The sequence below is a fragment of the Hippopotamus amphibius genome, chromosome 7 (genome assembly GCF_030028045.1).
Source record: "Hippopotamus amphibius kiboko isolate mHipAmp2 chromosome 7, mHipAmp2.hap2, whole genome shotgun sequence".
Taxonomy (NCBI): domain Eukaryota; kingdom Metazoa; phylum Chordata; class Mammalia; order Artiodactyla; family Hippopotamidae; genus Hippopotamus; species Hippopotamus amphibius.
The window spans coordinates 19,780,793-19,797,285 of NC_080192.1; the positions used below are offsets into that span (position 1 = coordinate 19,780,793).

General features: G+C 38.9%; 1 protein-coding gene across 3 annotated transcripts in view; it reads left to right on the forward strand.

Moving 5' to 3' along the window:
- The window catches only part of WASHC3 (WASH complex subunit 3), a 51,355-nt gene extending 37,511 nt beyond the window's left edge, over nucleotides 1-13,844 (forward strand). For all 3 annotated transcript variants that reach the window (XM_057741471.1, XM_057741472.1, XM_057741473.1), the window contains 2 exons: nucleotides 110-174; nucleotides 13,598-13,844. In XM_057741471.1, the coding sequence (XP_057597454.1) occupies nucleotides 110-174; nucleotides 13,598-13,682 (150 nt within the window). In that variant the 3' untranslated portion in view covers nucleotides 13,683-13,844. The remainder of the gene's footprint in view (nucleotides 1-109; nucleotides 175-13,597) is intronic.
- Nucleotides 13,845-16,493: the final 2,649 nt, after the last annotated feature.

Below are 16,493 nucleotides of genomic sequence, written 5' to 3' on the forward strand. Positions count from 1 at the left end.
GCTTGGGTTTATTTCTGGTCTTTCAATTCTGTTTGATTGGTTTGTTTGTCTGTTTTTATGAAGGAAGTATATTTAATAATTGAATTATTATCTTGTGTTCTTTGCTTAGGGTGTTCCAGTGATGGCAATAAGAAACAAAATGATATCAGAAGGACTAGACCCAGATCTTCTTGAGTAAGTAATTCTTCTAATATAATGATAATATTGAATTTATCAGTCATAATAAAAATATTTCAAGCTCTATATATGTTTTTCCTATACATTGTTTTATAGTTGAGGAAACCACCTTCATAAATAGTGTCTCTGCTATGTTTAAAAAGTGAAAAATCTATGCTATGCTACTAAAACTAGCCTTAAAACATTTTAGGAGTAGATTCAATAGATTGATGCTGAATCTGTATATGCAAAAGAAATGATGGCAGTTTTGTTGCACGGCAGTAGTGTCCACAAGAAGCAATGTTCTTTTTATTCCCATGCTACTTTTTTCCTCCCTTCTTTGCTCCATCTCTCTCTCTCTTTCTCTTTTTAATTATCTACCAGTTTTTTATTTAATATCTCAGTGTATAGGAAATTTGCTCTACATGATCTAGGTTAAGCCAAATGGGGAAATAAATAGGGTAAGTCTAAGTCCACAGTAATGGTTATTATGAAACTAGATATTGTTTTGTGTGAGTTTTATAAAAAATTTTTTGAGAAATGCTGAAAATTTGTGGCTCAGAAATTTGACAGTAATTTATTCCATCCAGGCAAACCTGGCTACATAGCTCAGCCTGGATAAAATATATCTTAATGGATTATTCAGAACTAGTCTCTTTTGCAACTATCTAGGCACTTGTGAAGAGTCTTTCCAGTTTGAGGTTTTAGTTCACCTCAATGTATTTAGCTATGTTAGCTATCCAAGCATTCATACTGTACTAGCAGTATACTTTGGAATTTTTCTTGGCTCTTAGCCCTTCCAGAAAACGTATGCATTTTCCCCTCATATATGCTATCTTTTTCTCATATTTTATCTTTCAAAATATGAAATTTAATAATTTTTTTTAAGCCTGCAAGAACAGATTTCCCACATGTATCTCCATTTAGTATATATTTCAGTAGCAGACAATTCAAGTACAATGGTATAGATTGGTAATTTGAACCAAAGCATCTCCAGGATATTTGGCATTTGTTCTGGAAATTGTTTCTGACACATTTTAAAAGCAGAGGGATTGTGACATACACGTTAATGTGAATTGAACATATGGGTCCAATCCAATTTTGGTACTTATTGGAATATATGTAATAAATATATTTAACATTGACTATGACCTCTTTTTTTGCTTCTGGAAATACACAGTAGACCTTCTATACTAACAGAGAGCTAAAATGGCCTTAAAAATGATGACTTTTCTCTCTAGTGAAAATGTAATAAATGGAAAACTAGCAGCCCTTTAAGCATCAACATATGCTGACTATCCAATCCCTTTACCCCCTATTGGCTTCATTTCATCCCCTGCCCAGCCTAAACCTACTTCATAATCCTTTACTTCAACCAGCTACCCACACAAGCAACTTGAAAGTCACCCTTAATTCTGCCCTCCTCCCTACCCCTTACCGTGTCAGTCACTGTGATTTTCTCACTTTTTAATCTCTCACATCTGACCATATGCCTCCATGCCATTGCTGTTTAGTTCAAGCCCTCATCATTTCTTACCTGAATTATTATAATAGCTCGTGATTTGTTTTTCCTATTCTCTTTCAATGTGTCACTAAAAACTTAGTGGATCTCTGTATATAGTTCATCTGTTCATGCATACAAATCTTTCTGTGACTTTCCACCTACTTTAACATACAGTCTAACATCTTAGAATTACAAATAAATGCTTTTATCATCAAGACTCAAGCTTCATTTCTTGCCAGTGATCCATACATCCCTATCTCCTGCAGCTGTAGCAAAGTACTTGCAGTTCTCTGAATGTGTCATTTTCCTGGTGTCTTTGAATGGTTGTATTCCTCCCCATGTAACTTCCTTCCCCCATCTTAAATGGCCAGGCCGAGTTCATATTCTTGAAGAGTGCATTTAGGTATCACCATCTTAAGAAGTCCATGGATGGGATTTCCCTGGTCGTGCAGTGCTTAAGAATCCACCTGCCAATGCAGGGGACACAGATTCAATCCCTGGGCCAGAAAGATCCTACATGCCAAGGAGCAACTAAGCCCGTGCACCACAACTACTGAGCCTGAGCTCTAGAGCCTGTGCACCACGACTACTGAGCCCACGTGCTACAACTACTGAAGGCTGCTCACCTAGAGTCCGTGCTCCACAACAAGAGAAGCCACTGCAATAAGCCTACACTCCACAATGAAGAGTGGCCTCCACTTACTGCAACTAGAGAAAGCCCATGTGCAGCAACGAAGACCCAAAGCAGCCAAAGAATTAATTAATTAATTAGTTAGTTAAAAAAAGTCCATGGATGACAACCAAGGGGAGAACCCCCAGGACCCCCAGTACTTCCTTGATGTATCTCACTTAGCAAGTTTGAGGGCATGTCATTGTCTGTAAATGTTGAGAAACATTCATTTGCAAGGTAGTGCCAAGTTTTAGGGTAGAATTCCAGTAACAGTTAACATTGTCTTACAGAAAAGCTGTTCCTCAACCACAGCCTGGAGCCTGAATTCTGACCCATTACCTCATAAGTACATGCCATTGGTCACAAGGGGCGCTGGTTGGAGGGGTGACTCACTATAACCTATCACCACTGCCACTAGAAAACCAGCTCCAACTTCATTTAGCTAGATATGATAAGTGGAATCAACCACCTTGTTAAAGAAGAATGCTGGCACTTTGGAAATCATGTTTACCTAAAAGTTAAGGAGCGTCACTTTGAGGGGAAAGTCTGAGATGATGACGGAGAAGAAAATGTGCCATCCAAGGAAAGAGTGTTCTTTTATTTCTTTTGTTTAGAATCTTAGGTACATATTAAGCCACAGCCAAGAACTTTCAGTAAAGACCGTTCTTTTTTCTTTTAAAGTATAATCATACACTTTTTCTATTAAGCTTAGGTAGTAAGACTCATGTAACTGTAAGAAGAAATAGTCTAGATCTATTTGCACTGAGCAAAGAGCAAAACTGAGGTTAATATAGAAATAAATACTGATCAGGAAATACATTGTTGTTCAGTTGGCTTGTGTATATAACAGTTTGGAAGCTAAAAGTCTGTAATTTTGAATCAAAACAGTTTACATAATAAGGGAAAAGAGAGTCTGGTTATTTTCCTACAAAAATGACTGTCCCTGAATTTTAGAAGGTCTATAAAACTGAAGAAAATGCCTGATAATTACCAAATAAATAGTATTTGTTTGCTACTTCTGAGCGATTATTTACTATTCTTAAAAAATCCAAGTTTTATGGGACTTCCTAAGTGGCACAGTGGTTAAGAATCTGCCTGCCAATGCAGGGGACATGGGTTCAATCCCTGCTCTAGGAAGATCCCACATGCCACAGAGCAACTAAGCCCGTGCACCATAACTATTGAGCCCATGTGCCACAACTACGGAAGCCCACGCGCCTAGATCCCATGCTCCGCAACAAGAGAAGCCACTGCAATGAAGAGCCTGTGCACCACAATGAAGAGTAGCCCCCACTTGGCACAACTAGAGAAAGCCCGTGTGCAGCAGTGAAGACCCAACGCAGCAAATTAATTAATTAATTAATTAAAAGTTTTTTAAAAACCCAAGTTTTTGAAAATAACAGTGAAGAATTGGTTCTGTTTAGCTTGAAAAATTACTTTTAAAAAAATGCTGTGAAATCAGAAGGTATGTGAAGGAGTACCTTTGTCACCATCATACTCAAAAGAGTTTAAGGGAAAAGAAAATGGAAAATTTTAAGGTTGATCCCTTTTAGAAATATAGAATAGGTAAATCATGCCTTATAAATTTTTTCAATCAATGCCTACATTTTCTTACCAGAAAAAAAAATATTTCTCCCTATCCTGTTCTGTGCTTACATTTATGTCCCATAACTAAGGTTATTATTATTACCTAGTAATTACTACTTTTACTACTCCAAGATAAATAGACTAGCCTCTGAACCTGTCCAGCAAGATATGAAATTCATGACGGTTAAGGCTCAGGCTAAGACAGACTTTAGAAATGGTCTGCTTGCTGAGGTCCAGATTCTGCCCTTCCACTATCCAGCTATATCACCCTGGACTAATTACCTAATCAGTCTGTACATCAGTTTCCTCGTCAGTAAATGGGAAATAGAAGAGTTCGCCCTTTATAGAGTTGGTCAAACTAAGTAAGAGAATGATGTAAGCACTTAGCATAGCTCTGGACAAGCAGTAAATGTTCAGTAAATGTTAGTTGTGATTTATGAATGTTTTAATGGAGGAGTATGTAGCAAGTTCTAAACAACTGGATTTACCAGGCTTTTAGATCACAACTTGTTTAAAGTCCCGTAGTTGCCTGTATACCATTGTGTTCTTAACAAAGACATATTTAACATACACGGAGTAATTATCCTTTTGAGTTATACTCTCTGCTTTCCCAAACTGAAAGGTCTATATTTTAAACTTTATACTAAAGAACAGACTTCTGAAATTGAAATCTAACTGGTCACACTCTTAATATTAGTAGGAGGGTGCAGTTTGTAGCATACTGATTTGGCTAAAGAAAGCAAGTTACTTCACAGGCTTTAAACAGAACCAGCTCAGTTGGCATTTGTCCTGGACATAGCTATTCAAAAGACATTTATACGCAAAAAAGAAAAAAAAAAAAGACATTTATACCCTCCTTCCAGGCTGGAATGACCATGATTATGCTTGCCAGAAATAAAAGTAAACACCTCAGCCTACTTATCGCTGAGACGAGGAGATTTATTAGTGTTAACCAAAAGGATATTGGAAAGCAAGAAAACTGTATTTAATTATATTCAAGGCATATCCAGCAGATTTTCCTGCCCTTTCTAAGGGAATACCTTATTTGCCATTGATCTTTGTCTAGCTCCTGCTACAGAACAACAATAATGGATTAAAGGTTGGATTTTGGCTGGTTGAGGATAGAATTGATCTCAACTCCCCAACTGAACAATTCCCAAAATAGGGTTTTAGGTTTTTTTTTTAAAATATATTTATTTTATTTATTTATTTGGCTGTGCCGGGTCTGAGTTGCGGCACACAGGATCTTTAGTTACAGCATGCAGGATCTAGATCTAGTTCCCTAACCAGGGATCGAACCTGGGCCCCCTGCATTGGGAGCTCAGAGTCTGAACCACTGAACCACCAGGTAAGTCCCCCAAATAGTTTTTTTTACTTGTTCCATTTTTTAAGTTCTTGCTGAGCTAGGATTCCATTCAAGGTAATTAACAGTCCTTGACCACTAGCTGGCAGGCTGACTAGAAGGTACAGGACAGGAAAAAAACAATGTCAAAAAAAATTGTGATTAGTCCACTGTTGGAGACTTTGATCACAACAGTAAGAGATAATGAAAATATCAAAGAGGTGGTGTTAAAAAGCAGTTGTGGTCTGCCAGTGTCTAGCAAGCAAGAGAGAGAGGAACTGCTATGAAGTAAAAAACCCCAAGATAAACAACAGAAACCCATCTTACCTAGGATGGCTAGCTGTCTTTTTTTTTATGATATTAGACATTACATTGTTTCTCTGGCTGCAGGAATCTGCTTACCACAACAAAGGACAGGCTATACCTGTCTTGATGGGCATACAGAATAGAAAAGACCAAAGTATGTGTAGTTTGAGTAAATGTAATGCTGAAATAAGTCTTACTAATTACTTACTATAATATCTAAGTCAAAATTGTCTTTTTTTTTTGAACTACCCCAAATGTTTTTATATAATCACTGCAATCTTAGTTCAGCAATTTAGTGTTTTGCTATTACCTTCAGACCACATGTTGCCATTGCATAGAACTCTGAGAACAACACTAATTGACAAGTATCATGTGACGTTATAACTTTGTGTGCTCTAGTTGATATTGAAAAGTGATTTGAATGATAACTATTGCACCCTCTCCCCAACAACTACTCCTACTCAGCAGTAGTTTTACTAACAATGTTTTTGACACAATCTGTTTTGTTTTTTTAATATTTATTTATTTATTTGGTTGCACCAGGTCGTAATGGCGGCTCCCAGGCTCCTTAGTTGTGGCATGTGAACTCTTAGTTGTGGCATGCATGTGGGATCTGGTCCGTGACCCGGGATTGAACCTGGGCCCCCTGCATTGGGAGCACAGTCTTATCCACTGTACCACCAGAGAAGTCCCCTTAATCTGCTTTAAATTCAACTGTTTTAAATTTGAAGAAAATGAGAAATATCTTTAAACTATTTACCTACATAAATAAATGCTTTTCCAAAGAATGTTTATGATGTTTGATGTCCTTAAAATGGCTGTGGTTTTAAACACAAATTAAATATCTCTTTAATAAAAACAAATCAGACCAATATTTGTATTTTAAGACTCATTTTATATATAGGATCACAGAAACCAACTCAGACTAGCTTAAGCAAAAAGGGAAGTTATTAACTCACATACCTAAGAAGTCTAAGTAGAACAGAATCAGGGACACAGCACCATCAGGGCAGGCTGGCTGGTGTTCTCTCTCACTCGGCATCTCCATCCACCTTTACTCCTTGACATAATAATCCACTTCTCTGCTACTGCTAATGAGCTTCCTCCTTGAAAACAAGGAATTAGCTAATATTTGCTTTATATTTTAAATCGCTATAATATTGCTAGTTTTGCCAACTGAAAGGAAAGAGAGCCAGAGAGCCCCTTCTCTGTAATCAAAGGCTCATTTCTAGGGAAGCATTCTGATTGTCCCTGCTTAGATTATGAGCACTCCCTTGAATTGATCTCTTTCTGGGGAAAGAGATTCTTCTGACCTGCCAGGCCTGGATTATGTGGCTGAAACAAGGAAGGGTATAAGGAAGGGATGAGGGCAGTAGGGATCGTGGTTGATAGTCTTATTTATTCACATAAATGGGAGAAAGGTAACAGAAATAACATGGCCACAGCGTCTGGTATGCTAAAAAGTTCTGATTTGTATATGGTTAGTCCTGCCTTCTCCCTTCCTTTCTAAATTTTGACTCCGTTTTAGTTGAGGTCAACCTGTTAACTTCTTTGAAAATTCTTATTTTGAAAGAAATTAAACTTAGTAAAGAGTTTAAGGTTAAACTTTAAAAAATTTTGCTTTTACTAAGACTTTTATTGATAATCTTGATGCCACAAGTTATATAAAAATGCTTATTAAAATGTAGCTACCAAGCTAGTGTATTTTAGCATTTGTTGTAGGACTGGTTTGGTGGTGCTGAATTCTCTTAGCTGTTGCTTGTCTGTAAAGCTTTTGATTTCTCCATTGAATCTGAATGAGATCCTTGCTGGGTAGAGTATTCTTAGTTGTAGGTTCTTCCCTTTCATCACTTTAAATATATTGTGCCACTCCCTTCTGGCTTGCAGAGTTTCTGCTGAGAAATCAGCTGTTACCCTTATGGGAGTTCCCTTGTATGTTATTTGTCGTTTTTCCCTTGTTGCTTTTAATAACTTTTCTCTGTCTTTAATTTTTGTCAGTTTGACTACTATATGTCTTGGCGTGTTTCTCCTTGGGTTTATCCTGCCTGGGACTCTCTGCGCTTCCTGGACTTGGGTAGTTATTTCCTTTCCCTTGTTAGGGAAATTTTCAACTATAATCTCTTCCAGTATTTTCTTGGGTCCTTTCTCTCTCTCTTCTCCTTCTGGGACCCCTATAATGAGAATGTTGGTGCATTTAACGTTGTCCCAGAGGTCTCTTAGGCTGTCTTCAGTTCTTTTCATTCTTTTTTCCTTATTCTTTTCTGCATCAGTGATTATCACCATTCTGTCTTCCAGGTCACTTATTCACCCTTCTGCCTCAGTTAATCTGCTATTGGTTCCTTCTAGTGTATTTTTCATTTCAGTTATTGTGTTGCATATCTCTGTTTGTTTGCTCTTTAATTCTTCTAGGTCTTTGGTAAACTTTTCTTGCAACTTTTTGATCTTTGCATCCAATCTTTTTTCAAAGTTCTGGATCATCTTCACCATCATTATTCTGAATTCTTTTCCCGGAAGGGTGCCTATCTCCTCTTCCTTTAGTTGTTTTTCTGGTGTTTTATCTTGTCCCTTCATCTGGTACAAAGTCTTTTGCCTTTTCATTTTCTCTGTCTTTCTGTGGCTGTGATTTTCAGTTCCACAAGATGAAATACTGCTGATACTGCTTGATTCTGCTGTCTGCCCTCTTGTGGAGGAAGCTGTCTAGGAGGCTGGTGGGTGCTTCCTGATGGGAGGGACTGATGGTGGGTTGGGCTGGGTGGGCGGAGCTCAGTAAAACTTTAATCTGATGTGGTGGGTGGAGTTCAGTGATACTTTAATCTGGTTGTCTGCCAATGGGTGGGGCTGTATTCCCACCCTGGTGGTCGTTTGGCCTGAGGTGACCCAGCTCTGGAGCTTACAGGCTCTTTGGTGGGGCTAATGGTGGACTCTGGGAGGGCTCATGCCAATGAACACTTCTCAGAACCCCTGCTGCCAGTTCCCCTGTCTCCTCGGTGAGCCACAGCTGCCCCCCACCTCTGCAAGCAACCCTCCAACACCAGCGGGTAGGTCTGGTTCAGTCTCCTGTGGGGTCACTGCTCCTTCCCCCTGGGTCCTGGTGAGCACACTTTTTTCTGTGCCCTCCAAGAGTGGAGTCTCCGTTTCCTCCAGTCCTGTGGAGGTCCTGCAATCAAATCCTGCTGGCTTTCAAAGTCTGATTCTTTGGGGATTCCTCCTCCCATTGCTGGACCCCCACGTTAGGAAGCCTGACGTGGGTCTCAGAACCCTCAGGACTGTTCTCCAGCTTGTGAGTCACCCACCCAGCATTTATTGGATTTGATTTTAACGCGATTGTGCCCCTCCTACCATCTCATTGTGGCTTCTCCTTTGTCTCTGGATGTGGGGTGTTTTTTTTGATGAGTTCCATTGTCTTTCTGTCGATGATTGTTCAGCAGTTAGTTGTAATTCCGGTGTTCTTGCAAGAGGGAGTGAGCGCACGTCCTCCTACTCTGCCATCTTGATTCTTCTCCCCAAGCTAGTGTATTTTATTGTAACCACTAAAGGTTGAGATTCTTTAAAAATATGCATGTTAAATCATGAATATACTTATGACTTTATTTTTCTGCATTTTGCTGATGTATACTTTTTTAGTGATTCACTTAGTAATGAAGTGTGGCTAGTATTTTAAAGTAGCAACCTTTTTAAACATATCTTTAAAACTTCTTTCTATGAAAGAAACTTAAAACAAAAGGTGTATATATATATATATATAATCAAGCAGGAGCAATTCTATTCATAACATAAAAAGCCAAATATCTATTCCCTGTATGAATATGAATATCCAGAGTCTGGAAATGATGTTGTGAGTTTTATTATTACATTTGTAAAGCTTTTATAGCTTATGAAATGCTTTCATATAACCTCATTTGATTCTCACAATTTCTGAAGTTTTTTATATACAAAAGGAACTCTAGCATGTAGCTTTTCTTTTGTTTTCATAGCAATTCCAATTCAAAAGAGCTTTAAATTTATTTTAAAATGAAGGAAGCAAACAAAAGTATTGGTGAGAATATGAAGAAATTGGAACCCACTGTGGTTGGGAATGTAAAATGGTGTAACTGCTATGGAAAACAATACGGCAATTTCTCTAAAAATTAGGCATGTAGCTTCAGCCCCTCCCCTGCCCCCACCACGTGTGACAAGTTCTCTAAAGTCTGTACTAAATTACAACAAGAGCCTGGGGCCACCCAAACCCAACTCTGGTTGCTGAGCACCTCTAAGGCTGGAGCAGCTCTAGGGCAGGAACCTGAGGGGAAGCAACCCACCATGCAGCAAATGCTTCTTGGGAGGAAAAAGCCTGCTCCATCACCCTTTGCTTGGTTTCTGTCACTTGGATTCTCCTTTGTCCCTGTTGCTTTCCATTTGGCCTGATCTTTTTTTCCTGGCCAAATATCCACTTGGTCGCAAGTGATCATTGTGCCATAGTCTTCTGGAAAGCAAACTCGCTTCCTACTATATAATCTATAACATTTACATGAGGTTATTTCACTGTAGCTTAATCTTCCTTAGCCCACTACCACTGCGGTAGTAGGTTTTAGGTGGTGTTGTAGTGCCTTTTGGTTAATTTAACTGTTGGTCATATTTCTTCCTTGGATCTGTTTGACCTCTCAGATGACCTGAGATTTCTGTTAAAAAGATTGATGTCACTGTCTCTTTTAGAAGAAACTAATAAAGTTTCTGTTTGATTGTGAAAAAAAAAAATTAGGCATGTAATTACCATATGACCCAGCAATGCTACTTCTGGGTATATACCCAAAAGAAGTGAAAACTTCATCAACAGATGAATGGTTAAAGAAGATGTGGTGTGTATATCCAATGGAATACTATTCGGCCACACAAAAGAATGAAATTTTGCCGTTTGAATGGACTTGGAGAGTATTTTGCTAAGTGAAATAAGTCAGGCAGAGAAAAACAGATACTCTATGATATCATGTATACTTGGAATCTAAAAAACACAACAAACTAGTAAGTATAACAGCAAAGAAGCAAACTCACAGACATAGAGAACAAATTAGTGGCTACCAGTGGGGAGAGTGAAGTGGGGGGGATAATATAGGGGCAGGAGTTAAAAGGTACAAACTATTATGTATGACAAATAAGCCACAGGGATACATTGTACAGCACAAGGTATATAGCCAATATTTTATAATAACTATAAATGGAGTATAACCTTTAAAAATTGTGAATCAGTACATTGTACACCTGTAACTTATATAATATTGTACATAAACTATACTTCAATTTTAAAAAAATGACTACTTAAAATTCCTAAACTTAGTTGTATAATTTCAGTGAAAGCTTACATTCCATATATCTTCTCCTCATCATCCACCTGTTGCCCCTACCAAATGACATAATCTTACTACTGTTGTACCCCCAGTTACTTTACACCCTGGCTACCACAAGACTTATAGGTCCCAAATGTACTGTGCTGCACCATTCCCATTATTTCCTTTACTCAGAATACTCTCATCTCCACTTATTCCAACATTTTCTGTTTTTGCCAAATTCATACCCATCCCAAACCCCTTCACAAGTGTCTCCACCTCTCTGGAGTCTTCTGTGACCAGCCCTAGTAGAGTGAATTACCTTTTCTTTTCAAACAAGTGTAGTTAGTACAACTATATTTTTGTGTATCACACTGTATAATATGTTTGCATTTCTGTCTCCCCCACTAAATTATCAACTTCTGCAGAGCAGGAACTACTTGTTATTCACCTCTGTACCTCCAGCACCCAACACAGTTCTCGGCAAGTAGTAGGTGCATGATAACAATGAGAATAATAATAATAATAATAGATAGATAACCATTATTTAATATACCTCCTATGTGCCACATGTTATTCAGTATACTTTACATTTAGTAATTCATCTTTTTTTTAATTTATTTATTTATTTATTTATTTTATTGGCTGTGTCGGGTCTTCATTGCTGCACACAGGCTTTCTCTAGTTGCGGTGAGCAGGGGCTACTCTTTGTTGTGGTGCATGGGCTTCTTACTGTGGTGGCCTTTCTTGTTGCAGAGCACGGGCTCTAGGAGCATGGGCTTCAGTAGTTGTGGCCCATGGGCTCAACAGTTGTGGCTCATGGGCTCTAGAGCGCAGGCTCAATAGTTGTGGTACACGGGCTTAGTTGCTCTGCGGCAGGTGGTATCTTCCTGGGGCAGGGCTCAAACCCGTGTGCCCTGCATTGGCAGGCGGATTCTTACCTACTGTGCCACCTAGGAAGTCCTACTAATTCATCTTAATCATCACAACAATCCAGTCACTCAGTTGGGTACACAGTGTGGTTACATGGCTTCCCCAAAGTTACTCAGCAGGTACATAGCAAGGCTGAGATTTGAACCTAAGCAATCTAGCTCCAGAGTCTGGGTTCTTAACCACTAGACTGTCTAGCATCACATATATTAAAAAATGGTTACACACATAAATTAATTTTATAATTTCACTGCATTCTAGGCCTAAGCTGCTTTTATCATTTTCTTAAGTAGCATTTATGTTAGGAGAGTTATGCACATTGTTTTTTTTGTTTGAGTTGCCATAGATACTAATATAATTTTAGAGTAGTATACAAATAATTTCCTCTGGTAATGTTTTCCTTTTCAGTAAAGTGAACACAGTAAGGAATCATGTGTATACCAAAGAGAAGTTTAGTGGGGACAGTGTGCCCAGTATTTATGCCTACTACTGCTGGAGTTCTTGCTTCTATAGAGAATGATGAAGACTGTGGTCCTGTGTTAGTGTTTCAGGCAGATGGAGCACCAGTCAAAACCTCTAAGTGCTGTATCCAGCTTGAAAGTTTTATTGTCCTGAGTACATGTGACTTCCTCACAGGCATAACCTAGAATTGTACAGCAGAGCAGACAGGTTTATATTAGACCCATTGCTAGGGAGCAATGCCAGCATTTCTTCTGTTTCGTAGCACGACAGGTAATGATATTAAAAATATAAGTCAAAACTCAGCCATAACTTATAATAACTAAAGGTAAATAAGAGACCATACATTTTCTTATTTTAGGAATAGTAATTATATTTGTGGCAAAGAAGAGTTTTATTTGTTGGTGTTGTAAATCTTTAATAAGAATCAAGGGGCCTGAGGGAAAAATAAGTCTTGTAGCTTTTAATTAAAACAGAGCAAGTATATTATTCTTCCTTTCCCTCTTAGTTTCCCCCAAGTATACTTTATTTGCTTAATTTACTTAAGAGTGAATAGAGGCTGAGTGGTAGTGCTGCCGTGTTGATTAAATGGTTTACTAACAAACACCATGGAGCCTATGTAGTAGAGTGTTCTCATGACACCACTAAGTTTCATGTGCTTTATTATAGCACATCTATGCAAAGCTGGAATTTAACCATGCTCACATCTTCTTGTTGTGCCGAGGGAGTCTTCAAGACATTATTTTTACCAACTCATTCTTCTTATATTCTTTCTCTGATGATGAAACATATAAGTGAAAACATTCAGAAGACATTAAGAACTTCTTTGAATAGGCACTCTCCTCTCCCACAAAATTTCCATATTGCCTGTGTTTCTTAATGGCCATTCTTGAACTCTCTTCCATTTTTAAATTGCTCCCTGCAGCTTTCCTCAACATGAAGGTTTTCTTTTTCTTTCCACTGCTAGCTTTCCTTTCTCTGTACCTCATGGACACTTGGAGGCTGCAAGGATTTAGCACTAGTCATGCCAGCCTCTCCAGATCGCATCTCTGTCTATAGTTGGGTCTCCATGGTAATGAGAAGCAAAAAGTGCTGATGTAGCACACTGTATAAGGACTGGCAGGAGAAAACAGTGCCATGGCCTGTACAGGAATAGCACTGGATCCCCATGGTGCTGGAGAAGCCAGTGAGAAGCACGCTGTGGTGGAGAGCGGGAGACTCTCAGTTAAGAACGCAGACTTGGCAGATTTATTAGCAACAATATTCTAGGATGAACCTAATTTACAGTTAGTGCTTTTTTTCAGCTGGAAAAAAACGTTAAAATTTTTTTCCTTCTCTTTCAGGAGGCCAGATGCTCCAGTGCCTGATGGTGAAGGTGAAAAAAATACAGAAGAAAGTTCAGATAGTGAATCTTCTTTTAGTGACTAAGCTTAATTTTGATAACAATTACACATGCATGTGTTGGTGCACATTTACATTCTATAAGAAAGAGAACCTGAACTTTACCTCTTAGTCATAAAAACATCAAATGGCTATGTATCCACCACCAAGCTTCCTCTATGTTAAAAATAAATAAAGCATTTATAATAAGCTGGTAGTATGTCTTGTTACCAAAATAAAGGGTCCTGAACTGAAAAATAGAAGAGCCTAAATAAAGTACTAAGATAGAGTAATATGAGGGGTGCAATGAGCATCTAAAATGAAGTCAGTGTGAGTTTAATGATCAAAAATAGACTCAACACCCAAAAAAGTGAATTTGGCTAAGTGAATTACTCAATTTTTGTGAATATTTTACCATAAAAAGTATTGTGTACATTTGTATCATAAGAGTTGTTAAAGAAATTTCTTGCAGAAAGTAATACTGGATCAAAATTTTCTGTGACAACTGGAAGCTTATATATCATAGTTATTGTGAGTCTGGAACTTATTGGTAGTATTTATTAGCATGTAAAGCTTTTCACAACTTGGCCATTAGTTCATATACCATCAAAGTCAGATATTCTTATTATATTTATCATCAGATAGAAATTGAATTGAAGGTAGTTTCAATGTGGTTCAGAGTGAGCTGATGGCAGAAGTTGACAAAGGGTTGTGATGTGGGGCAGAAGAGGTGTTTGGTGTTGTCTGCCGCTTGCTATTCAGAATTGTTTGAGTCCAGTGTTAAGTCCACTCCATCACCAGATCTTCAAAGTGATGACCAACCACAGTCTGTAAAAGACTACACAGGAGGATTAGTGAGACAAAGTTCCTGTTGCTACAACTGAACCCAAGACCAAAACTCATATTCACTCCTGCACCACCCATTTGAGACTTTCCTTACTGTCTTCCAGAAATTCAGCAGGTCTAGTTTGGTTGCCTGGTAGAGTGCCCCAAACCTTCATCCCTTTAGAGGTCTAGGGCCTTGGTTTCTTTGCCCCTTGTAAGCTATTATCACATTTGTCTGTTTGCTCTTCACACCAGGCATGGAAGCATCAAGAATCACCCCAGTGAATCACCTGAGTTCCAAACATCCTCCTTGTTTCATTTTGTAGTTGCAATTATAGCTCCTCATGGTAACCAACACATTAACTCCCTTTTCTTGCCTGTTGTCCCACAGACGTGAGCAGCCCAACAGGATCAGTTGGCAGCAGTAGCTTCAGTTCTATGGAAATCTTACTGTGTTTCTTGATAGAAATGTGCTAGCTTTTTCCTCTTTCCCTGTCTAGGAAACAGGACCTCCAATCTAGCAGAGACTAAGGCGCTGGGATGGGAAGCACAATTCTACAAGTACGTCACTGAGAATGGTGGTAAGAAGGGCCAGTCCTATTTCTATCCTCTTGGCTCCCAGACCCATGAATTCTAGCAGTTGGGGATATGGAATTACATACTGGCCTTTGGTATAGTGCATGTATCACATCCTGGAAAGCAGCACCCCAACCCTGCAGGCTGTTATCTCTGAGCTGGTGTCTAAGCAGACACTGTGATAGTCCCTTTCATTATTGTATTAGACTGACTGCTTCTGGATAATGCTGCATATGATAGGATCATGGATCCAATAATTCATGTTGCTCTTCATTTACTATAAAATAGTTCCTTGATCTGAGGTAATGTAATGCAAGATAACATATTGGTAATAGGCATTCTTTTATTCTGGGGGGTGGGGGCATTCTGTAGACTATCAAATAGTAATGATGACAGAGATACTGATGGAAGGAAAAACAAGCCTGTATTAAGAGTACAGATTAATCACAACAGGAAAGAATTGCTTCCTCCTCCAAGGTGGAAGGAAATTAAACAACTTGCTCCCATGTGGCTAATTTATGTCTTGAGGGAGTGTTACGAAATCATTGGTCTCTGCTGCTGACAGATCACATATTCAACAGTGGCGTAACTTACATCAGCCTTAGAGAAAGCCCAAGCTGTTGGGCCTCTATCTCTGCCACCATGATTACTTCACTTATGAGTTTGTTATGTAAGCCTGGAGCGGTCAAGGGCAAGGCTGGCTGAAATCTACTGAATCATCCTGTCTACCTAATCTTTGCCTCCTCAGGTTAGTGCTCTTTTATTGACATTCCATGATACAGAAGTCTACACACTTTTCTATAATCAAGACTGTGTTTATCCTTAACCCAGGCCACATCTTTCTCCATCACCATGGATAACCAAGTGCACTGTTTGAAGCTCTATCAGGAAGACTTTTCTTTTTTCCCTCACCACTGATCCTTCCAGGCACCTCTGACAGGATATAGTGTGGAAGCCAGCCATTTTCAGCTCACACCAAGATACCAAGCTGGTTACCCATGAACAAGACCCACATTTTCCTTCTCTGTCATCTGGTATGATAATATTGCAGAAACAGCCTTACTTCTTCACTTCTTCTTGTCTGCATGCCCTTTCCCATAAAATCTTCATTGCCTTCCCACTCTGGGTGGAGCATTCTGCCTCACCTTTGGACTCTGAACTTAGCCACGTGATTTTCTTTGGGTCAATAGAGTGTTAGCAAATTTGATCCAAGCAGAAGCTTGAAAAATACTTGGGTAGTTGGTCTTGCCTTCTCTTGTGTCTCCATCACTGACTTAGAAACATGACTGCGATAGTCTCATGGAGAATGAGAGATGTGTGGAACAGAGCTAAGTCGTTCTAAGTCACATAGCAGCCAACCCCCAAGATGTAAGCAAGCCCAGCCGAGATCAGAAAATCTGCCTAACCAATCCCAGCTGGCCCTAGATCCCTGAATAATAAATGCTTATTGGTGAGTCT